The 18,740-nt window shown below is 45.4% G+C and overlaps 1 protein-coding gene and 1 long non-coding RNA gene across 4 annotated transcripts; one reads left to right on the forward strand and one right to left on the reverse strand.

Moving 5' to 3' along the window:
* Positions 1 to 352: 352 nt before the first annotated feature.
* Positions 353 to 1,048, reverse strand: LOC149867096 (uncharacterized). Of its 2 annotated transcripts, none has more exons than XR_016441984.1 (2): positions 845 to 1,048; positions 353 to 578 (listed from the first exon to the last, which is right to left on the reverse strand). It is a non-coding gene; the product is annotated as an uncharacterized LOC149867096 (long non-coding RNA). The 2 variants fall into 2 exon arrangements; XR_016441983.1 differs by having other exon boundaries at positions 865 to 1,026.
* Positions 1,049 to 1,069: 21 nt separating this feature from the next.
* Positions 1,070 to 18,736, forward strand: GOSR2 (golgi SNAP receptor complex member 2). Of its 2 annotated transcripts, XM_090044749.1 has the most exons (6): positions 1,074 to 1,177; positions 2,052 to 2,116; positions 7,014 to 7,122; positions 8,642 to 8,774; positions 12,519 to 12,659; positions 16,319 to 18,736. In XM_090044749.1, exons 1-6 carry the CDS (start codon positions 1,149 to 1,151, stop codon positions 16,478 to 16,480), a joined length of 639 nt encoding a protein of 212 aa, XP_089900875.1. In that variant the 5' UTR covers positions 1,074 to 1,148; the 3' UTR covers positions 16,481 to 18,736. The 2 variants fall into 2 exon arrangements, with proteins under 2 accessions (XP_089900876.1, XP_089900875.1); XM_090044750.1 differs by lacking the exon at positions 12,519 to 12,659 and having other exon boundaries at positions 1,070 to 1,177.
* The last annotated feature ends 4 nt before the right edge of the window (positions 18,737 to 18,740 follow it).

Consider the following 18,740-nt stretch of genomic DNA (forward strand, 5'->3'; position numbering starts at 1 on the left):
CGTGCACATTTACTGCACAGTAACCGAAATTACTGTGTATAGGCACGTCTACATGTGCACACCTGTACCGTGCAGTAAATATGGTAATTTACATTGACTTGAGTGTAAGTTTTATATCTGCGTTATGCAGGTATCAAATTTACACCCAGTTACTGTGCAGTAATGCATGTGTAGACACCTTACTGCACAGTACTACTGTGTATGGGCTGACTTGAGTCCATACACAGCATTAATGCGCTTTAACACCTGCATGTGTAGATGCTGGCCTATACCTGCTTACTGCACAGTAAATTTATGTGGGCATAAATGCACGTGTAGACACGCCCAGTGAGAGGCAATGAAAATAATAAGATTCCATTTAAATTCAAGTTATTTTTTTGAATGTGAGGGGAAAAAAAGCATCAATCCATCAACTCTGTTTTCATCGTGAAGGTGCTGCTGAAGACCAGTGAGAGTCTGTTTTCATTTGCAGAAAGAGTAAGGTGTGGTTGCTGAGCAGGCCTATTTGACGCACAGCAGGAACACGGTTTCGGCCCAGAGAGGTAACAGGGGGGCCACTGGCTCCATGTCAGCTCAATCTGTGGGCAAATAAAGACAAGTTGTATTTGACTGAAGGTCAAAGATTCAACATGCATGCACTCAGGGGGCACGAGCGGATGCTCCTTCCCCAGAAAAGCATCAAGAGGCAGCTCCTAAATCCGCCCACACCTGCTCCCAATGGCACAGGCCTCACCCGCCCCGCTCCCAAACTGGCCCTCAGGCCAGAAGTAGCGACGAGGTGCACCCACGGGAGCGCCCGGCCCCGCCTCGCCGCTGCTCCCGGGGCGCCCCCGCGGCTGCATACTTCCTCCCCTGCGCTCGCACCGCTCGGTCTAAGCCGGCACGTGGGGCAACCACTCCTCCGCAGGGCGCTGCGCTCAACCCCCGGCCCGCGGGCCAAACGTGGCCCGGCCCGGCCCGGCCCTCAGGGCGTCAGGGCGGGGCCTTCCTCAGGGGCGGGGCGAGGGATGTTCTGACCGCGTCGCGCCTGACGCCTGCCAGCGCAGGCACCTCGCAAGGCAGCCTCGGCGGAAAAGGGTAGGACCCCGCCGGAAGCCGGAAGTGGTGTGCTGAGGTGACGTGTGGCGGGCGGCTGGTCGGTAGCCGCTATGGAGACACTCTATCACCAGACCAACAAGTGAGCGGCGGCGGCGGGCTGTGTTGGGGGTCCGTGCGTCACGACTGCCGGGCAGCGCTGGGCTCAGGCTTCCCCCCGCCCCGGGTGGTCCCCTTTCCCTCTGCCCCGCATGGGCGATCTGCCCCCAGACGGCCGCTCGGTGACAAAGCAGTTAGTGACTGAGCAGCAGCAGGTGGACGGACGTTGTGTCTGCCTGGTCTCTGCCCCCCACAGCCCCTGGGGGAGACAGAGGAGGCACCTGCAGGCTTGGCAGGCCTCGGGAGGAGCTGGCAGGGAGGCTGGTCGGCTGTTCTAGCCCTGTTGCTGCCCAGGGGAAACCAGGGTCCCTGCGAGCACACGAGCAGGTTCTCGGTGAAGGGTGAGGGGCTGTGCGGCACTGGGTGCCCTGTGAAGGTACTGGGGTAGGGTAGGGGCCTGCAGCAGTCTGGTTCAGTGGGGAGCGTGAGGGGGCTATAGCAGGCGCTGGGGCAGGTCTATGCCCCCTGGCAATTCCTGCTCTTGAGAGGAGGCTAAGGCAAAGGTGATCCCTGAAAATAAATGGCAGCAGCAGCAGGACTGAGAGGCAGCGACGCTGGCAGGGAGCCCTGGTACCTTTGCCACGTGGCAGCAAGGGTAAGGTGGCCTGCCTGGGAGCCAGGAAGTTTAAAGGACTCATGTGCAATCCTCAGTCAGTCGTCTGTCCAGCTTCCCAAGCAATCAGAGTCCCTTAGGAGCAGGGGCGAGTAGAGGGAAATCCAATTTGCACCTTGTTTTGAGTGTTATGTTTTACTGTGTGTATGTGTATTTCTCCCCATCCCCTGTTCTGTATTTTGTACTGAACAACAATCTTTTTGAATAGCAGTTGATCCATGTTGTCCTTGTGTTTCTTTGATAGGCAAATCCAGGAGGTCCAGTCTTACATGGGACATCTGGAAACCTCAGACAAGCAGTCAGTGCACTGTGAGTAGCTGAAGAGGGTAGTCCAAGTCCAGTGTGCACATGTGGTGAATTTCTTTTTATCATTGAACCTTGGACTTTTGCAATTCCATTAGCTGTACCTAATGTCATAAGTTTAACCTTTGGGAACTTTTTATATTCAGTTTTAGAAAGGCAGTGAAGCAAAGTAGATCAGACCCAAGTTCCATATGGTCCAGTATTCTCGCCCCACTAGCAACCAGCACCAAATGCTCTGGACCAGGGTGGAAGAAGCTTTCGTATCTTAGAAACCGAACAGGCATTTAAGCGGGACTCCATGTGTTTTACTCGTATTACCTAATTTAACTCTGAGTGTGTTTATGTAAATGTCCAGCCCATTTGAATCGTCCTAAATTCTTGGCCTTGCAATCCCATGGCAGTGAGTTTCACAGCTTGCTTACTTGCATGAAAAGTGTGGCGTTTCTGAATTTCTTTAGTGTCCCCTTGTTCAGGTGTGTGGAGACAAGGAACAGGAACTCCATGCTCTCCTTTTCCTAAACTTCTTATGTACTTTTGTCACATCCCCACTTGTCTTTTCTAAAGAAAATGATGCCAACCCCTCCTTTTGGGTTTCACAGGCTCTTGTCTATTCTCATTTCCTTTCTCAGAACCAGCCATAGTTCTAAAATAAGTTTTTTGAGATGGAGGACCAGCACTGCACACAGGAGCCAAATGAGAGGGAACTGTTATTTAAATCAGTGGTTCTCAACCTTTGGTACCTTACATACTGCCTGCTGATTGATGTGGCAAAAGTGAAACCGGAAATCCCACTGTGGCACTTCTGGTTTCTCTGCTGCAAGCCAACTTCCACTTTTTCCTTGTGGACCACAGCCCAGGGCAAAGCAGCCTGCATGGGGGCCCCCTCCCTATCCCCCAGCACACTGATGCTGGGGAGTGAAAGCGGTGGGAGGAGTGGAAGCCAGAACTTCTGGCCCAAACAGGCAAACACACCTCCAACCTGCCGGACAGGGGTTGGGCCAAACTAAAAACGCAGCACCCACGTACCCTCTGCCCATGTCTTGCATACTTTCAGGGGTATGTGTACCATGGGTTGAGAAACACTGATTTAAATAGCGATATTGTATTTTCTACATTATATTTGATCTCATCCTTTTACATCCTAATATCTTGGTGTTTTCAACCACAGAGGTTGTCATTAAGATGGCTTTAGAAATGCCAGGGTCCCTTTCTTAAGGTGATAGTTATTTTAGAATGTATGGTTGGGCTGGTCAGCCTCTGGCACAGGGGCTGCAGGGTCACCTGCACTGCATTTGAAAGCTTGTCTGAGTCTATCCCAATTGTGTAGTTGGTCCAATAAAAGGTACCCACAAAAATCCTTGCCTCTGGGATGACCAGTTATATTTTATTGATATTACTTCTCTAAACTTTAGCTTTCAGACACTAAACACATCTTGATACCCTCGCTTCTGTTGAGATCTGAAACCTAATTGTGGTGGTGTTAGCCTTGTTTAGTAGGTCATCTGTTGTTATCTCTTTAACTTCTCAGTCTTTGATCAAGATAGCTTTTCCTCTGTGTGCTGTTGAGCAAGCTATTCAGTGGAACAGTCACTTTGTCCTTTTCTACCATATGACCAGTTGCAGTCCCTGTGTTATTTTCAGTTTGTTACTGTGCTGCCTCTTTGCTCTCTTAAATGTGTTCTCAGTTAATTTCCTGATATGAAGTTGAGGGTATCACCCTTATGACAGTTACATTCAGGCCATGTGTGTGTTATATTTATGTAGATTCATTTGAGAAATCATGTAGAACAGGGTGGTCAAACTCATGGGCTGGATGAATGGTGTAGGGCCAGTCTGCAGGCAGGATTAAATTCCCAGGTCCCCTGTCCTCTTTGGCTCTCCTCCCCCAGCATATTGAATCCGATGCCCACTCTAGCTGGTCCAGGACCTGTGCTGTATGCGGCGTGGTCCAACCAGACGCATGTAGCATAGATTCCAGACTGACCGGAGCAGGCATTGCACTCCACAAGGCGACCACTCTGGCTGGACTACACTACATGTGGTGCTTGCTCTGGGAATCGTGGCGCACACAGCTCCTGCTCTAGTTGTTCCAGGACCCACTTGGACATGGTGATAGCAGGCACTGCACGTAGCACGAGGTCTGGAGCACCTGGAGTGGGCACCACATGTGGTGTGGTGCCAGAGCTTCTGATGGAGATACCATGTGTGGTGCGTGTTCCTGGAGTGAGCACTACACATAGTGCAGTCCAGCCACGGGTGGCACCAAATGTAGTGCTGCATCCACTTCAGCTGGTTTTGCGTTCATGCTGCACGCTGCTGCCTGTGCAGTGCAGTGGCTGTGAAGGGCACCACATGACCGCAGGGCTGGGCTGGTGTTTGCCATGCTCCATGTAGGTCTGCTCAGACACAGGGGCAGCACTGGGCGTCAGATGGCAGGGCTCTAGGTTGGATCACCCGTGGTGTAGAATCTTTTCAAGTCGGTACTACTTCCCCACTTTCTAGGCTTGTCTCTCATTCCACTATAGCCACCTTTTGCAACATCTCCTTGATTTCTGTCAGGTTCACGTCACGTATTGCAAAGCCTCCTAGTTCATTTTTTTATGGTCTTGCACTTCTAAGGTGGACCAAAAAGAGCTATGAGCCTTTGTTTTTATTTAATTTCATGTGAAACTTTCTGGTCTCTTTTTGCCTTTCTTTTTCAAAATCAGATTTCAGTCTTGTTCTTTATTGTATAAGAAGCTGCTGTTACACGAGTCTTAGTTACATAGCCAAACTGCTCACTGACCGTGGTCCTATACCACAGCTAAATCCACCAATCAGCTGGGCTCCCCACCCTGGCCTTGGACCCATCTCCCCAGCCACGCTTGAGCCACTGTTTGCACAACCCAAAATGGGTCGGCTTTTCCATGCCCCCACACTCTGGCTTGCTGCCTCAGTGTATGCATAGGTTACCTGTCCCTTAACTGTGTATTCTACTTCTCAAGAGTTTAAATTTTCACTTGGGCCATGTGAAAATTGGTTAGCTAGCAACTTTTGAGTTGCTTCTATGGCCTGTTATTTGTGTGTGCAGTGTAGTCTGTTTGCTGTGTGGTTATTGGACTTGTGGTTCTCTGTAGAGCTTAATTCTGAATGTGCATCCTCAAAAGGATGGCTGGTGGCCTGCACTAATCAGACTAAACACTGAGTGAGTAAGTCTTCTTGGGGTCTCATCTGAGTCATGGTTTAATTTTTTTTTCTTCGTTTTTCCACCCCCAGGTCTGCCCAGAGTCAGCAGAGTTTATCAGCCCTAAGAAATGTCCTCCTCCTATCTTTTTTTTCAAAGGGCTGTATTGGCAACCCAAGGTCACATGACTCCCAACTGGGCTCTCTAATCACACCCTGCATACCTTTGGGATGTACTAAATTTCAGGGCAATTTAAATAGCACTTCAGAGATGATAGAAGGAAGTTTCTAATTGTAGTGGCTATAGCACTGCCCTCCAGTTTGTACGATGCTTTGAGATCCTTGAATGAAAACTTCTGTAGAAGCACATGGGTTTTATGGAGTGGACGTAGGGTTTCTTTGTCCTCTTCTGGTGCAATGTTTTTACATGTTTTCAAGGCTGCTGGCTGACGTTCCTATGATCACACAATTGGGGTTTGAAGAATTTTATGGCTGGGCCTATAAATCAGGGAGCAGAGAGAAAATTCCTCAGATCCCAATTGTGTGACTGACAGGGCATGAAGCTGAGGGTCATAGATTTCATAGACATTAGGGCTGGAAGGGACCTCGGAAGATCATCGAGTCCAGCCCCCTGCCCAAAGTGCAGGAAGTCAGCTGGGGTTGTAGGATCCCAGCAAGACAAGCATCCAATTTGCTCTTGAAGGTTTCAGTGTAGGTGCTTGAACCACCTCCGGTGGCAGACTGTTCCAGACCTTGGGGGCTCAGACAGTAAAGAAATTCTTCCTTATGTCCAGCCTGAAACGGTCTTGCAGGAGTTTGTGACCGTTTAACCTCGTCATCCCTTGGGGCACTCTGGTGAACAAATGTTCCCCCAGATATTGGTGGTCACCTCTGATAAACTTGTAGGTGGCTTGGGAGCTTCCTAATCACCATCTGCCCTACAGGGCTTTTAAATATCTCCAAGTGCCAAGGAGCTGGGACTTAAGGGATGCTGCCTGCTGACAATCATTTGATTGCCCAGGTCCGGGACACATGCCACACATTCAATTGAAAGTTGAATACAAGCCAGTCATGAAAATGTTTTGTGTTTAGTAGCTGGTTTGACATTTTATCCCACCATTAAACTCCCTGAACAGGCGGTACTACAATTTATTATGTGATTTAGGTCTTAAGTAGCAGAAGGACTCGTTCTTCACCTGGGTCATTATTTTTGTAATTGCAGTGGTTGTTTATTTTCAAAGTACTCAGTACAACATATTTAGGTCAAAACATTGTTTATTTTTAAAGAACATAGTACAACATATTTCGCATTTAATATTTAACATGGCATGACATTCCACATGACATCTACAATAAAGATAATTAATTGGGAACTTCTTTGTAAGCAATGTTTGTGGTGTTTCCTGTTGGTGCTAGTATATACAACCGTCTTCAACTACCAGCTCTGAAGCAAGTCAAATAACTGTCAGTGTAAAAAGCATTGTTCCCTTAAATAGTTACTGGAAGCCCCAAAAAGGGTCAAGTGAATAATAGCCCACCTATAATTTTTCTTCAGGTGGTAGTCAGTGATTTTGGAAGGTTTAGAGTAGATAGGACCAGTCATTCTTGACTTATAAGCGAACATACATACATGCAAACATACACTTAATTTTATATATATATATATATTTCATAGCAATGCATTGTGTGTTTAGTCTTTTCCAACAACTGGGTTCCTTCTCTTCTTTTTTTCCCCTCACAGTGGTAGAAAATGAGATTCAGGCAAGAATAGACAGGATATTCAGCAACTTGGAGCGCCTAGAAATCCTGTCTAGCAAAGAACCTCCTAATAAGCGGCAGAATGCCAAACTGTAAGTGTTTGCTTTCCCTTCCCACAATAGTGCTTTACACTTCTGTGGCTCCTTCCATCAAAGGGTCTTGAAGCACTTTATAGGCATGTGTCTTATTCATGTCCTTACAGTCAGTGGAATTGAGGCATAGAAGGGAAGTGAGCTCCCCACGGTGACACACTAAGGTAGTGTTAAAGCCAAAAGTAGTACCTTGGACTCCTGTGTTTCACGCTGTAATCAATAAACTACTCCCCTCGTGCTCTGAAGAAGCTATGTTGTTTCATAAGGGAATTAAGTAGCTTTTATAGCTTCGGCTGTTTTTAAACTGATGCCTAAACTGAGGTGATCAGATTGTTGGCCCCCAAGCACATTTTAAGCATCAGGTTACTAAGAATTGGGGGGTTTGGGTTTTTTTTGCTGATTTTGCCAGCCAGCTCCAAAAGGTATGGTATCCATATGTTTTATGATAAGACCTTGAAGAATTTACAATGGGTGAGGAATACTCCGTGCATGACTTCTAGATCAGTGCTGCTATTAAAGATGATTTTTTTTAACCCTTCTAAATCTCACTGTCAACTTGTTAGCCATTTTTGGGGAAGAGTGTTCCAAAACAGACTTGTTTTTCTCTTATGCTTCTTTGGAATGGCATGATGGAAGCTTTATTTTTTGTGTGCACCCTGTAGATGTGGAAGACTTGAGAGAGTCTTTTCAGGCTTGGTGGCCTGCTTATTAGGTGACTTCACTGTGATTTGGGATGTGTGAGGATATTAATTTGAGAGAGAGATTTTAGTTTGAGGTGTTGATCTCTAAAATGGGGGTCACCAAGCTATGGCCTGTGGGTCATTTCTGGCCCCTGGAGCTGTTTGATTGAGCCTGCATATGTGAGTCCTTGGTAGTGTTTGGTGGTGGGTATTCACATTGTGCTGCTCTGTAGAGGAGCACTAGTGGCAGGCCATCTCCTGCCAGCTGTCTGCCTCTGACGTGAGCTGGACATTCTGGCCCTCAGCCTGAAAAGGCTGGCAGCTGCTGGCCTAAAATTCTTGCCAGGTACTCTTTCTCTTGGATGTTCTTGCTCCTTTGAAAATCCCAGCTTTAAAGACAAAGTATAATAAAAAGTCAGAAGTTTGTGGAACAGCATTTCTTTTCACTAGTAGTGAAATGACTCGTCTGGAGTCGTGGACCAAGAAGTGGAGGTAAAATTGTTCAAATTTTAGAATTTGTACAAATCTGTCTTAAGGAAGGCTTATGTGCTACTCTGAAGACACAAGAGAGGATGCATGAGGCAGCTCAAGGTTCATCCTTCACCCATTTGTAAATAATTGCATGCCTGTTTTGCTCTGAACAGTGGCATGAAATTTTGGCTTCTGACACATCATTGACTTTTCGAAAACAAGTTAAGTGAGGACAAAATATTCTTTTTATCGTTAGTTGTACTCTAATCTTTAATACTTGTCTGTCACAAATTAAAGACCAAAAAAAAAATGCTACCTCATGTTGCCTACCCCTGGGATTTTCCTCCTCCCTTCTTGATTCTGTGTAGACGAGTTGACCAGCTCAAGTATGATGTCCAGCACCTGCAGACAGCACTGAGGAACTTCCAGCACCGCCGTTATGCCCGGGAACAGCAGGAGAAACAACGAGAGGAACTTCTGGCTCGCACGTTTACCACTAATGTAAATATTCCTTGCTTTAGAACATGGGGCAGTTCCATAAAGCATCCACCTTATCCATTTGAAAGGGGGAAACATGGGGTTAGGATTTGTGTAAGATGCTGCAAATGTATATAAAGATAGAAAAGGTAACACTGGGCTTGGGTAGAGGGCAATTTACAAAGCAAAGCCACCAACAGAAGAGGAATAATTGCTCTAGAAAAACTTCTCTCTTTTTTGCTCTGTTCAGTGATCTGTTAGCTCATGCAAGCACACCAAAACTGGACTAGGTGTTGGCTTTGAAATAGTATAAAAATCTTTTAAAAAAACACCTCCTGGGAGCTGCAGTATGGCTGGAAAGTGCTATCATTTTGCACTGATATTTTAGAACTTGGATTGGCAGTGTTTTGCAGTGGGTAGCTGCTTCAATGGAGCTAAGCTCTGAGCACAGGACACCTCCAAATTGGCCTGCTCCACCAGAGTCACTGCTTCCCCCTGCAGTGTTGCCACCACTGTTTCTCTCCCTGCCACGAAGGCAAAGCCATTCTCCCCCCCTCAAATATACATGCACTGTAGAAATGCCACTGAAGCCCCCCCTCCCCCCCCCCCCAAAAAAAAAAACCCAACAAAAAACAAAAAAAAAAAAAACCACTGCAGAAGCATGTTGCTCCATGGGCTGGATAAAATGGCTTTGTGGGATAGATGTGGCTTATGGGCCATAGGTTGCCAACCCCTGTTTTAGATGCATCTGTGTGGATGAGTTTTAATCTCTTGTCAGTGAGTTTTAATCTCTCTAGGGCAGGGGTGGCCAACCTGTGGCTCCAGAGCCATATGCAGCTCTTCAGAAATTAATATGCATCTCCTTGAATCTTTGCACAGCTTCCATTTGGTTCCATTTGGAAGCTGGTCACCGTATGCTTGTGCAAAGATTCAAGGAAGATCCATATTAACTTCTGAAGAGCCACATGTGGCTCTGGAGCTGCAGGTTGGCTACCCCTGCTCTAGAGTATTGGTTGGCAGAACACAGGGACACTCTTCCAATTGCTCAAATGATTCACAAGTTTTCTCAACTTTTTTAATGGGTCGGAATTGGATGGAAGCAGGTTTATGTTGTTCTATCTCCCTACTGTATTGTTACTTTTCAGCGAGATGCCAGCTGTACTGCAGAGGCTCAAAGTATAGCTCTCCAGTGAGAAGTTTTCCTAATGAGAATGTGCAAAGCTGGGTCAGCCTTTACTTTTTCTTCTCTAGCTCAGGCCTGGTGCCATTTTTGCAGAATGATAAAATACTATTGGTTTTGCATGTTGGTCCTGGCACCCACTGTTTGTAAAGGGACAGCAAATGATTTCTCTAACATTCTTGACTTACAAGGCCAAAGCAAAGGGTCAATATAAAGTTTACTTGTAGCAGTGTAGTTGGTCACCTTGAAATTATAAATGAAGCTTTAATTAAGCAATGCCAACTTGGCACCATCTTAAATTCTGTTAAAGAATTGAGTTCTGCAAACATGGGTATGCCAGTAATTAAATTTCCTATAGCTAAACAATTTTTCTTTTCCCAGTAATAGGAGAAACCCAAATAAGAGGAAATTGACTATAGAGGATTTTCAGTGGAATTGCTCATACTGTCAATGTAAACTGAAGTATGGAGAGAGATTCTTCCTTTGAACTGTCAGTGATCTCTTCAGGGAGATGTGTAACAATAAGTTAGAAATTCAAACAAATATGAATTCTGATTTGTCCTTTGATTAGCTCTCAATTCTTGCCACACATCTTCAAATCCATGAAAATGTTTAAATAACTCTAGCACACTATTTTCCCCCGTTATCTGTACTGTCTTATGTAGTTCTTTTAAGAGAAAATGTGTGACACAGGCATGTGACCAGACTTCGAATCAAGCTCTCTTTAACTGATAAAATAGGACGCATAAAAATGATAACGCTGCCTTGGGCATTTTCTTTAATTCAAAGGTACTTAAATATAGCTTTTATCCTAAAGATTTTCCTGATTTCCCCCCTCCCCCCCCCAGTAAAAAAATACTAGCAGTGCAGTTACAACATTTTATGGCACCTCTTAGACAATGAACTGTCTGTCCCATGTAAACAAAGTTGGTTTTGTTTTGTTTTTTAATACCATGAACACTTTATTCAGCTCCAGAGCCAAATAGAGCTGTATCAGTCCTACTCTTCAAACACTTTGACCTCCCTCCTTAAATTCCCATTCTGTTATTCTCTTAACATTTAAAGAAAACTTGAAATGAAATTAAACCCCTTATTCAGCATTCTTCAGTAGCCCACAGATAAATGTAGGCAGATGGCAAATGCTAAAATCACACATTAAAAGCATCATCAGCACCTTAATACCTTGCTGCGATAATCTGCATGATCTGTTTAGCATGGTGTGGATTCTCTGGGTCCATGTTGTTAATTAGTGAGAGCCACTCATCTAGAACATTCTACTTTTCTAGACTCCAGGCACCCCTAGAAAAAGGTCAGCTCTTTGATTTCACTTGTTTTTAACTATGGAAAAATAACAGAGCAATTCTTCTATTGCACAGACCTCAAAGACCACAACAGGGCAGAATCCATAGTATCAGAAACATCCCAGTTTGCAATCTACTCATCCTCGTGAATCGGGTGTAGGTGTTTGCACACCGATCAGTGGTAGTGTTGTATGGCGCCTCCCTGGCACCTTTAAAAGGTTCTTCGGGCACCACAGTTGAGAATCTCTGCTAATACACAAGCAGCTTTCCTTCCTTCCTCTTACTTTACCACAGTTGAGATTGTTATTCATAAAACAAGATGGAAACATGGAAGATCCATCATAATTCACTCTCTGTTGCCTGGCTTTTTTTTTTTTTAACTTTGTAGATTCATGGTCTCTGCTTTTTTTTTTTTCCAATGGCCAGAAGAGGTCACTGTGTTACAACAGAACTCATAGATCTATCAACATTTTTCCCATAACAACAGATCTTAAGCTTCTACTTGAGCTAGAACAACTTTTTGGCAGGTGTGCCACAAATTAACCCCCACACCCTTCCCAAGTGCCACTCCAGTCCCCTGGCCAACCTGCTGTTTTCTGCTCGCTGTTCCCTCCCCTCTCTGCCACATGCTGTGTAGAGGCGGCCTGTGCCACTTGGGTACACGTGCTATTGACTGGCTCCCACCGAACCAGGGCATCTCTCTGGGGGGGAGGAAAAAAAGTTCAGTCTTATTTTGAAAACTTCCAAAGACAAATCAGCCCTGCCCTTAGGGAAGTTTGGTCAAAGGTTTGATTGCTCTCAATATGTCATCTGCATTTGACTCTAGTGTGAATGGCGAGCTTCAGCTTCCAGCGATTACATCTTGTCATGCCTTTTTGTCTTAAAATAAAAACGAATCTATTATCTATTTTCCCCTTGTACTTGTAGACCTTTGTAAACTTCCTGCTTGGTGATAAATAATGTTCCTTATCATAGTGTTTTTCTCACTGTGCGACTAAGAGTCGGATTCTTGGAATTGCTCCACTTCAGCTGTATTTTTCTACCTGGTAAGGTCAAACCAGATGATCACTTTTGAACCTCTGCCCTTAAGATCTGTCAGTGTAGGCTTGTCTGAACCCATTTTTCACATCAGATGCATAGTTTCCTCCAAAAATACCACATGCAAGATATTATCCCCTCCAAATCCCATTCAGTTTTGTCTTGAATGTTTGTGTTTTTGGATCAAACCATGGGTGTGGGACTGGGAGTGAGCAGCAAGGTAACCAAGACACTGCATTTCCCCCACAGGACTCTGATACCACCATACCGATCGACGAAACATTACAGTTTAATGAATCCCTCCGGAATGTCCATCATGGCATGGATGATCTTATTGGCAGTGGGACCAGCATCCTGCAGGGGCTGAGGGACCAGAGAATGACACTAAAGGTGGGGGCATCCCTTTTGCCAAAAAGAGTCCAAATTTCTGCATTTATAATGATGAAGCCATTTTAATTAAACCTGAGAGCTTTACATCCTAGCACCCTGTAAGAAGTAACTTTTTTGAAGATGGGATGGACTAGTAGCTTAGGTAGTGCACTAGAAATTGGGATCCTGGGATATTATTCTGCAGCTGGGCTGCAGTGGTGTAGTGATCACTTTCTTATAGCTTGTCTAACCACCTGCTGTAAAGAGGGAGAACAAAATACTAGATTGTAATGGGCACTTCTGGTCATACTGCACAAGCACAACATCCCTTGTCAAATTTGTCTCTAATTGTAAGGGTTCAGAGTGGAATGGCAGAGATACTGCAGGTTAATATTGAAGAGTAGTGAAGTTATGAAGTGGTACATAGTGTCCCTCCACCCAATGCCAGTGTTAACCTCCTGCTTTCACAGGCTTCACATCTTTCCTGGGTTGAGAATTTCTCTTATGTTTTCATGAACGTGCTTTTTATGTATTTTTCCCTAGAGTTCGCTTCAACATAACCATTGTAATGTCCAAGATGCTGCTCGTTACCATTTTAATATTCTGGTAGAGGTGGCCCCAGCCCAGTCTTCTCCATGGATGTTAGAATGAATCTGGGGAAAGTCTGGACTACTTGACTTCCTATTTTTTCAAGTTTAGATGGGTGCAAGAAGAGAACAAGTATCCCAAAACCAATAAGGTCCTAGCTCCTTATTCAAAAGATATACCTGTTTCTCTTACAGTAGTAACTGAACAACCTTCGTTTTCCCTGTAGCCTTTAACATGCTAATTTAAAAAGCCATGTAATGGGTTTCTTTTTTCCAAGAAAGGCAAAATTAAATGCTTCACTGAAGCATGCTTGTACTTTTTGGCAGTGCCATCACTTAGCAAAAGAACATGGAGTTAGAATAGGCCTGCTAGAAACCAGCAGAATGCTAAATTTCAATGTGCAGTGATCCAGGGTTTTAATGCGAGTTCTCTGGGGAGAGAACCTGATTAGGTCTCACCAGCTGAAGAGAGGAAGCTAATTTCAACAAACTGAGTAAATACCCATCCATACTGATATGTTATGGCAGGAACATCAAAACTATGTCCATGGAGCAGTTTCACTCTACCTGTGGGGCTCCTAGAGGTGCCAGGAGTTTGAAGGTAGGGCCTGACTCCAAATTACAACGTATGCAGCTTCACAGGATGCATATTGTGGGGGCAGTGTAAGCAGTGGCTGTGTTAACCACTGTGCTGCCACCCCTCACCCTGCTATTAGAGATGGGTCTGGATTCAGTCCCCAGGGAGCCCTGCTGTCTGGATCTAGCCTGGGGGACTAGGCAAATCTGGCACCCCTGTGCCGACAGTATTGTAAATCTGTTTACAGATTATAGGTGTAACATATGGTGCCCATTAAAACATGGCTAAATTGGTTACTCTCCAAAACTACTTCCACACTTGTTAATTAGCACCATTTATTCTCTTGAAAACAAAGGATTTAATTTGACCAGTGAGGCTGAACTGCCTAGGATGCCCCCCTACTGTTCAGAGTTGAAGTGTGATGGTAGGGTATGGTGGTGAGAATGTCTTGCTGCTCTTCATGCTTTCCATATCCCACTGCTAATCAACTTCAGTTTGAGTTCTTTCCTTTGAGCCAAGAGGTCTCTCTGAAGATCTCTGAAATGCTGATGTTCTACTAGGACCTGGAGAGTGGTATATGCAACTAGATCCATTGTAATCACCAAATGTGAAGGCCTTTTATTAGAACCCCTGATGCAGTCTCCCTTGTTGTGCACATGTGGTTGCATCAGAAATTGGCCAACAGAAGCAGACATGCCCAGTATATGAGCCAGTGATGGAGTATCCTATCCATCTACCTGCTGAGCAGTAGAGCTGTGTGAAGCTTTGGGTGCTGATTTGGTTCGGAGGATATTCGGCCTGATTTGGTGGCCGAATCTCCAAATCCGAATTGAATCAGGTGACCAGTTAAAAGGTCCAAATCGATTTGAAGCTCCCCAAATCGATTTGGAAAAGATGCCGAGAGCTTTGGCGATTCGGGCAGTCCCTGCTGGCTGCAGCAGGGAGCTGGACCCGGACTTGGACCTGGTAAGTAGGAGGCGGGGGAGAGGGGGCTGGAGGAGGGGACCATAGGGGGTGGGGGGGGGAACCCCTGCCAGGTCCCATCCCTGCCCAGCCAGAGTTCCTGATTGCTTAAAAAAAAAGCCCTGACTCATTGGCTCCGGCCAGGCTAGGGGGCGATCCTTGCTGCTCTGTTCTGCATGGGGAGCTCTGTCACGAGCCCCCCCAACCCCTGCCTGCTCTCCCAGCCCCCCTCATGGCTGCCCCAGCTCTTAGCCCTTTAAAAAACAAACCCCTGGAATCACCAGCTGCTGCAGCAGCTTCAGGGCTTTGGGGGGCTCATGGAAGAGCCCCCCACACAACATGGGGCAGTGGGGATTGCTGCCCTCCCCCCCACCCCGCTGGGCAGGAGCTGGTGAGTTTGGGGTTGTTTTTTTTTTAAAGGGTTGGGAGGTGGGGCTGGTGGCGAAGCCATGGGGCAGGTTAGGAGAGCAGGCTGGGGTTGGGGGCTTGTGACTGAGTATGGTGGGGGGCAGTGGGGGATTGTCCCCTGCCAGGCATGAGCCAGTGAGTGGGGGCTTTTTTTTTTCTTTCTTTTTTCAAAAGCTAGGAGCTGGGGCAGCCATTGAGAGCGGATGGGGGATGGGGCCTGTATGATTTGGCTGATTTGGCAGCAGCTGAATCTCCCAGTCAGATTCGGATGAATTGATGAGTTGAACTGCTGTCCCCTGAATTGGCCGAATCCAAAGCGAAATACTAGCCACTTTGCACAGGCCTACTGAGCAGTATCCAGCTGGGCTCCTCTGAACTTGTTTTGCACCAGTGCTTTTCTTCCCACCACCCCACTGATTCTGCCTTGAAACAAAGGACTTTGCCCCCCACCGCAAGGATCACTAAGAAGGCCATTTCTATTGCATCCTGGTTCCACAGCCTGCCAGGGGGATAAGTTGATGGCCTCTTAATAGAGCTGTGAGCAGAGCTGTGTTTAGGGTTTGCAGACACCCTTTGCATTTGCCCCTTCAGCAGTGAGGCAGCTGCCCAGGTTCAAGCCTGCCTCTTCAATGCCTAGTTACAGCGCTTCTTGCTCTTCTAGAATCTCTTATTGAGGTTTTGGCTGTCTTTGCCTAGTGCCTTTTCATTTCTAAACACCCTGTCAAAAGTCACCAAGGCTATAAATCAAGCTCTTCTTGGCACTGGCCATCCATCAGTCTAGGAAGAGCCATCTAACTTTGAGGTCTTCCATGCGCTTATTATATTATGCATCTATGACACCACTCAAAAAAACCTCTGCTAATATCTACTTGGTGCAGTGGATATTGTCTGGGCGTCTCTTCTTAGTGTGCTCTTCAGGTTCCCTTATTTGGAGCCTTTGACTTCACTTCACTGCAAGTGTGGGCTTTTGTCTCATTCAGTTGATTTGTACACCCCCACTTTAGTTGTGGGTATTGTTGGCTCAGTTCTCTCTGGCCACTTGGGGATCTTATGGTCACTTGTTTCTAGTGCTAAGATGTCCTTAAAATATGAAATGAGAAGGGATAAATGATAGGCTAATGTTTTCTTTTCTCCTTGTCAATCAGGACACTCATAAGAAGATCTTAGATGTTGCCAACATGCTGGGCTTATCAAACACAGTGATGCGACTGATTGAGAAGAGGGCCTTTCAGGACAAATACTTCATGATTGGTGGAATGCTCTTGACCTGTGTGATCATGTTCCTTGTGGTGCAGTACCTGACATGAGTTGACAGTTTCAACAAAGGAAATCATCTTTTGGAACAAGACAGACTGCCCTTCAGACTACTGCCTATTTTACTCTGAGTTTGTTTCTGTAGACAGCAGAAATTGCTAAGTGACAGTCAAGTCATACATGAATAAGTGAATAGAGGAACAAACATGGATTTGGGATGTTTATGACCCCATAACAATCTCTCCAGCCTTCAATGCTGTCACTATTGCCTGTATACTTAAGGATCTGACTACCTAGGAGACATCATGTGCAGTGAATCTTTTTGTCCAGTTCTAATACTAGATATGGTTGTGGTGTCCATCTTCTGAGGCTGAGGAAGATGTGGCATGGTTTTCCCATCCCTGTGCTGGTCACGAGTGTTCTTCATGTCTTTCTCATATGCAGATGGCTGTTAAGAAGAGCAAATGCTACATGGATCTGCCCTGCAGAGCACGCATGCAGAAAGAGTGCTACAGTGTAAGGTCTTGGGTTCCCCTATGAAAATTTGGTCCCTTTACACAAGAGGTGAAGTAGGAGGATGTCGTTATCACAGCATGAACAGTTACTAATTTTCTTATTTTGCAATAACTGGATATACTCTTCCTGCCTTAGGCCAAGATGTCGCTATTTGTATGTGGAAATAGACTCCCAGACCCTTTGGTTTTTGGAAATACCTTGGTCCTTTCCAGGTTGACTTCTTCCCCATGGAAGTTGAGTGCTGGACTCTACATGCAGATAAATACAGTTTAGTAGAAGACGTTCCAGTGTCTATTTTAACTTCTGCTTTTCCTCTGTTGCCGCCCTGTGATAGCAACTGCTCTTACCCCCATGCTTTTATTGGGAGATGAGACACTGTTGCTGAATCTTTATATAGCCAATTGTTTCTGCATGTCCAGCCTTCAAAAGAGACTGTTTCCATTGCACAACATGCCCTGGCAAGTTATTTTGTGTTCTTGTAGCTACTACGGTGACAACAGTGGTTGGAGCTAAGGAGATGAATATATCACCGTTCCACTGCAGCTGCCTCATGATTTTCTGTTCAGGATTTTTTTTAAACACCTGTGGTCTTTTCGACATGCAGCTCAAACGAATCAAAGGGGTGTATGGTACTAGGGCAATGATAGTTTCCTGGGGTTACCTGTCAAGAATTAGAAATGTCTCGTTCATCCTTGGTAGCAAGGCTTATGCTTTGCACTCATCCTGTATCTTCTTCAGGTTCAGGAACATTCTTCATGATTTGCCAGTTGAGTTATAGAAAGCTAAGCACAGCGATGTTATAGAGGCAGAATTCTACCCCTTTTTAAATGTCTGATGTAATAAAAGTGGCCTCTATTTTAACCCCAGTATTCTTTTATAGATTGCAAGACTTTTGTCTCTTAGTATAGTCATGTCCAAACTTTGGGTGTAACCCACTTTAAATGGCCTTCATTGGCATCCTAATCCCCAACTCCATGTGTAAGTCTGGAGCATGTCCAGGTGTTTTGTAATAGTGGTGCTATAATGTACAGGTAATTTTGTAATGTGCAGGGAAACCATTTAACTTGATGTAACTGGTGAATTGTATCTTATTCTTCAAAATTCTGCTTTTCACCTACAAGTCCCACAATAGGGGATCGTCTTTTCTTTTTAATTGTATGGTGTAGAAGTGCACAGCCTGTTCTGAATTGGAAGTGGGATTTCTCCACCCCAAATTTAAGTCTAAATTGTCTGGGCAAGGAGACTGGATATATCAGTTTGTGCTACAGCCCTGCAGCTAGACTGACTAATCTCAATACTGCTTTATAACTTCTAAGGTCAGAAGGGACCATTAGAGCATCTCGTGTAAACCTGGGTAATATAGAGCATTAAATTTTACCCACTTACTCCTAGGTGGAGCCCAGTAACTCAAGTTGACTAAAAGTGTTGCGGTATTCAAACAAGACTGCTGTGTCAAAGGCCAAAAAAGAAGGCTGAGATGCTCCTATAATAGGGAACTGATAGGTGAGATGGATCTTGGTGATCCATGAACAGAGAGGCAAACTTACTCAGCTGGAGCATTACTGGACATGCAAAAACTGATCGCATGCTCAGCTGGGTGCTCTCTCTTGTACTTGTCCAACTGTAGATACAACTACCTTTGAAGTGTGTAGAATAGCAGTGGCATTTATGATGGAAGCTAAGTCAAGAAGTGGAGAGGGATTCTTTTTTACTTTTCTTTGAATCTGTTCCTTTGTGCTTAGGACTGGAGTAGTAGCCCTGGAAATAAAGTCCTTGGAGATGGAATTCTCTTACCTC

Source organism: Crocodylus siamensis, chromosome 4, assembly GCF_052110815.1.
Source record: "Crocodylus siamensis isolate JL-2025a chromosome 4, ASM5211081v1, whole genome shotgun sequence".
NCBI classification, from domain to species: Eukaryota; Metazoa; Chordata; order Crocodylia; family Crocodylidae; genus Crocodylus; species Crocodylus siamensis.

Bases quoted from the DNA above. Each gene is read 5' to 3' on its own strand.
- GOSR2 (XM_090044749.1), top strand. From the start codon at position 1,149: ATGGAGACACTCTATCACCAGACCAACAA. The intron at 1,178-2,051 runs GTGAGCGGCGGC...TTTCTTTGATAG, and splicing joins CTCTATCACCAGACCAACAA to GCAAATCCAGGAGGTCCAGT. The intron at 8,775-12,518 runs GTAAATATTCCT...TTTCCCCCACAG, and splicing joins CTCGCACGTTTACCACTAAT to GACTCTGATACCACCATACC.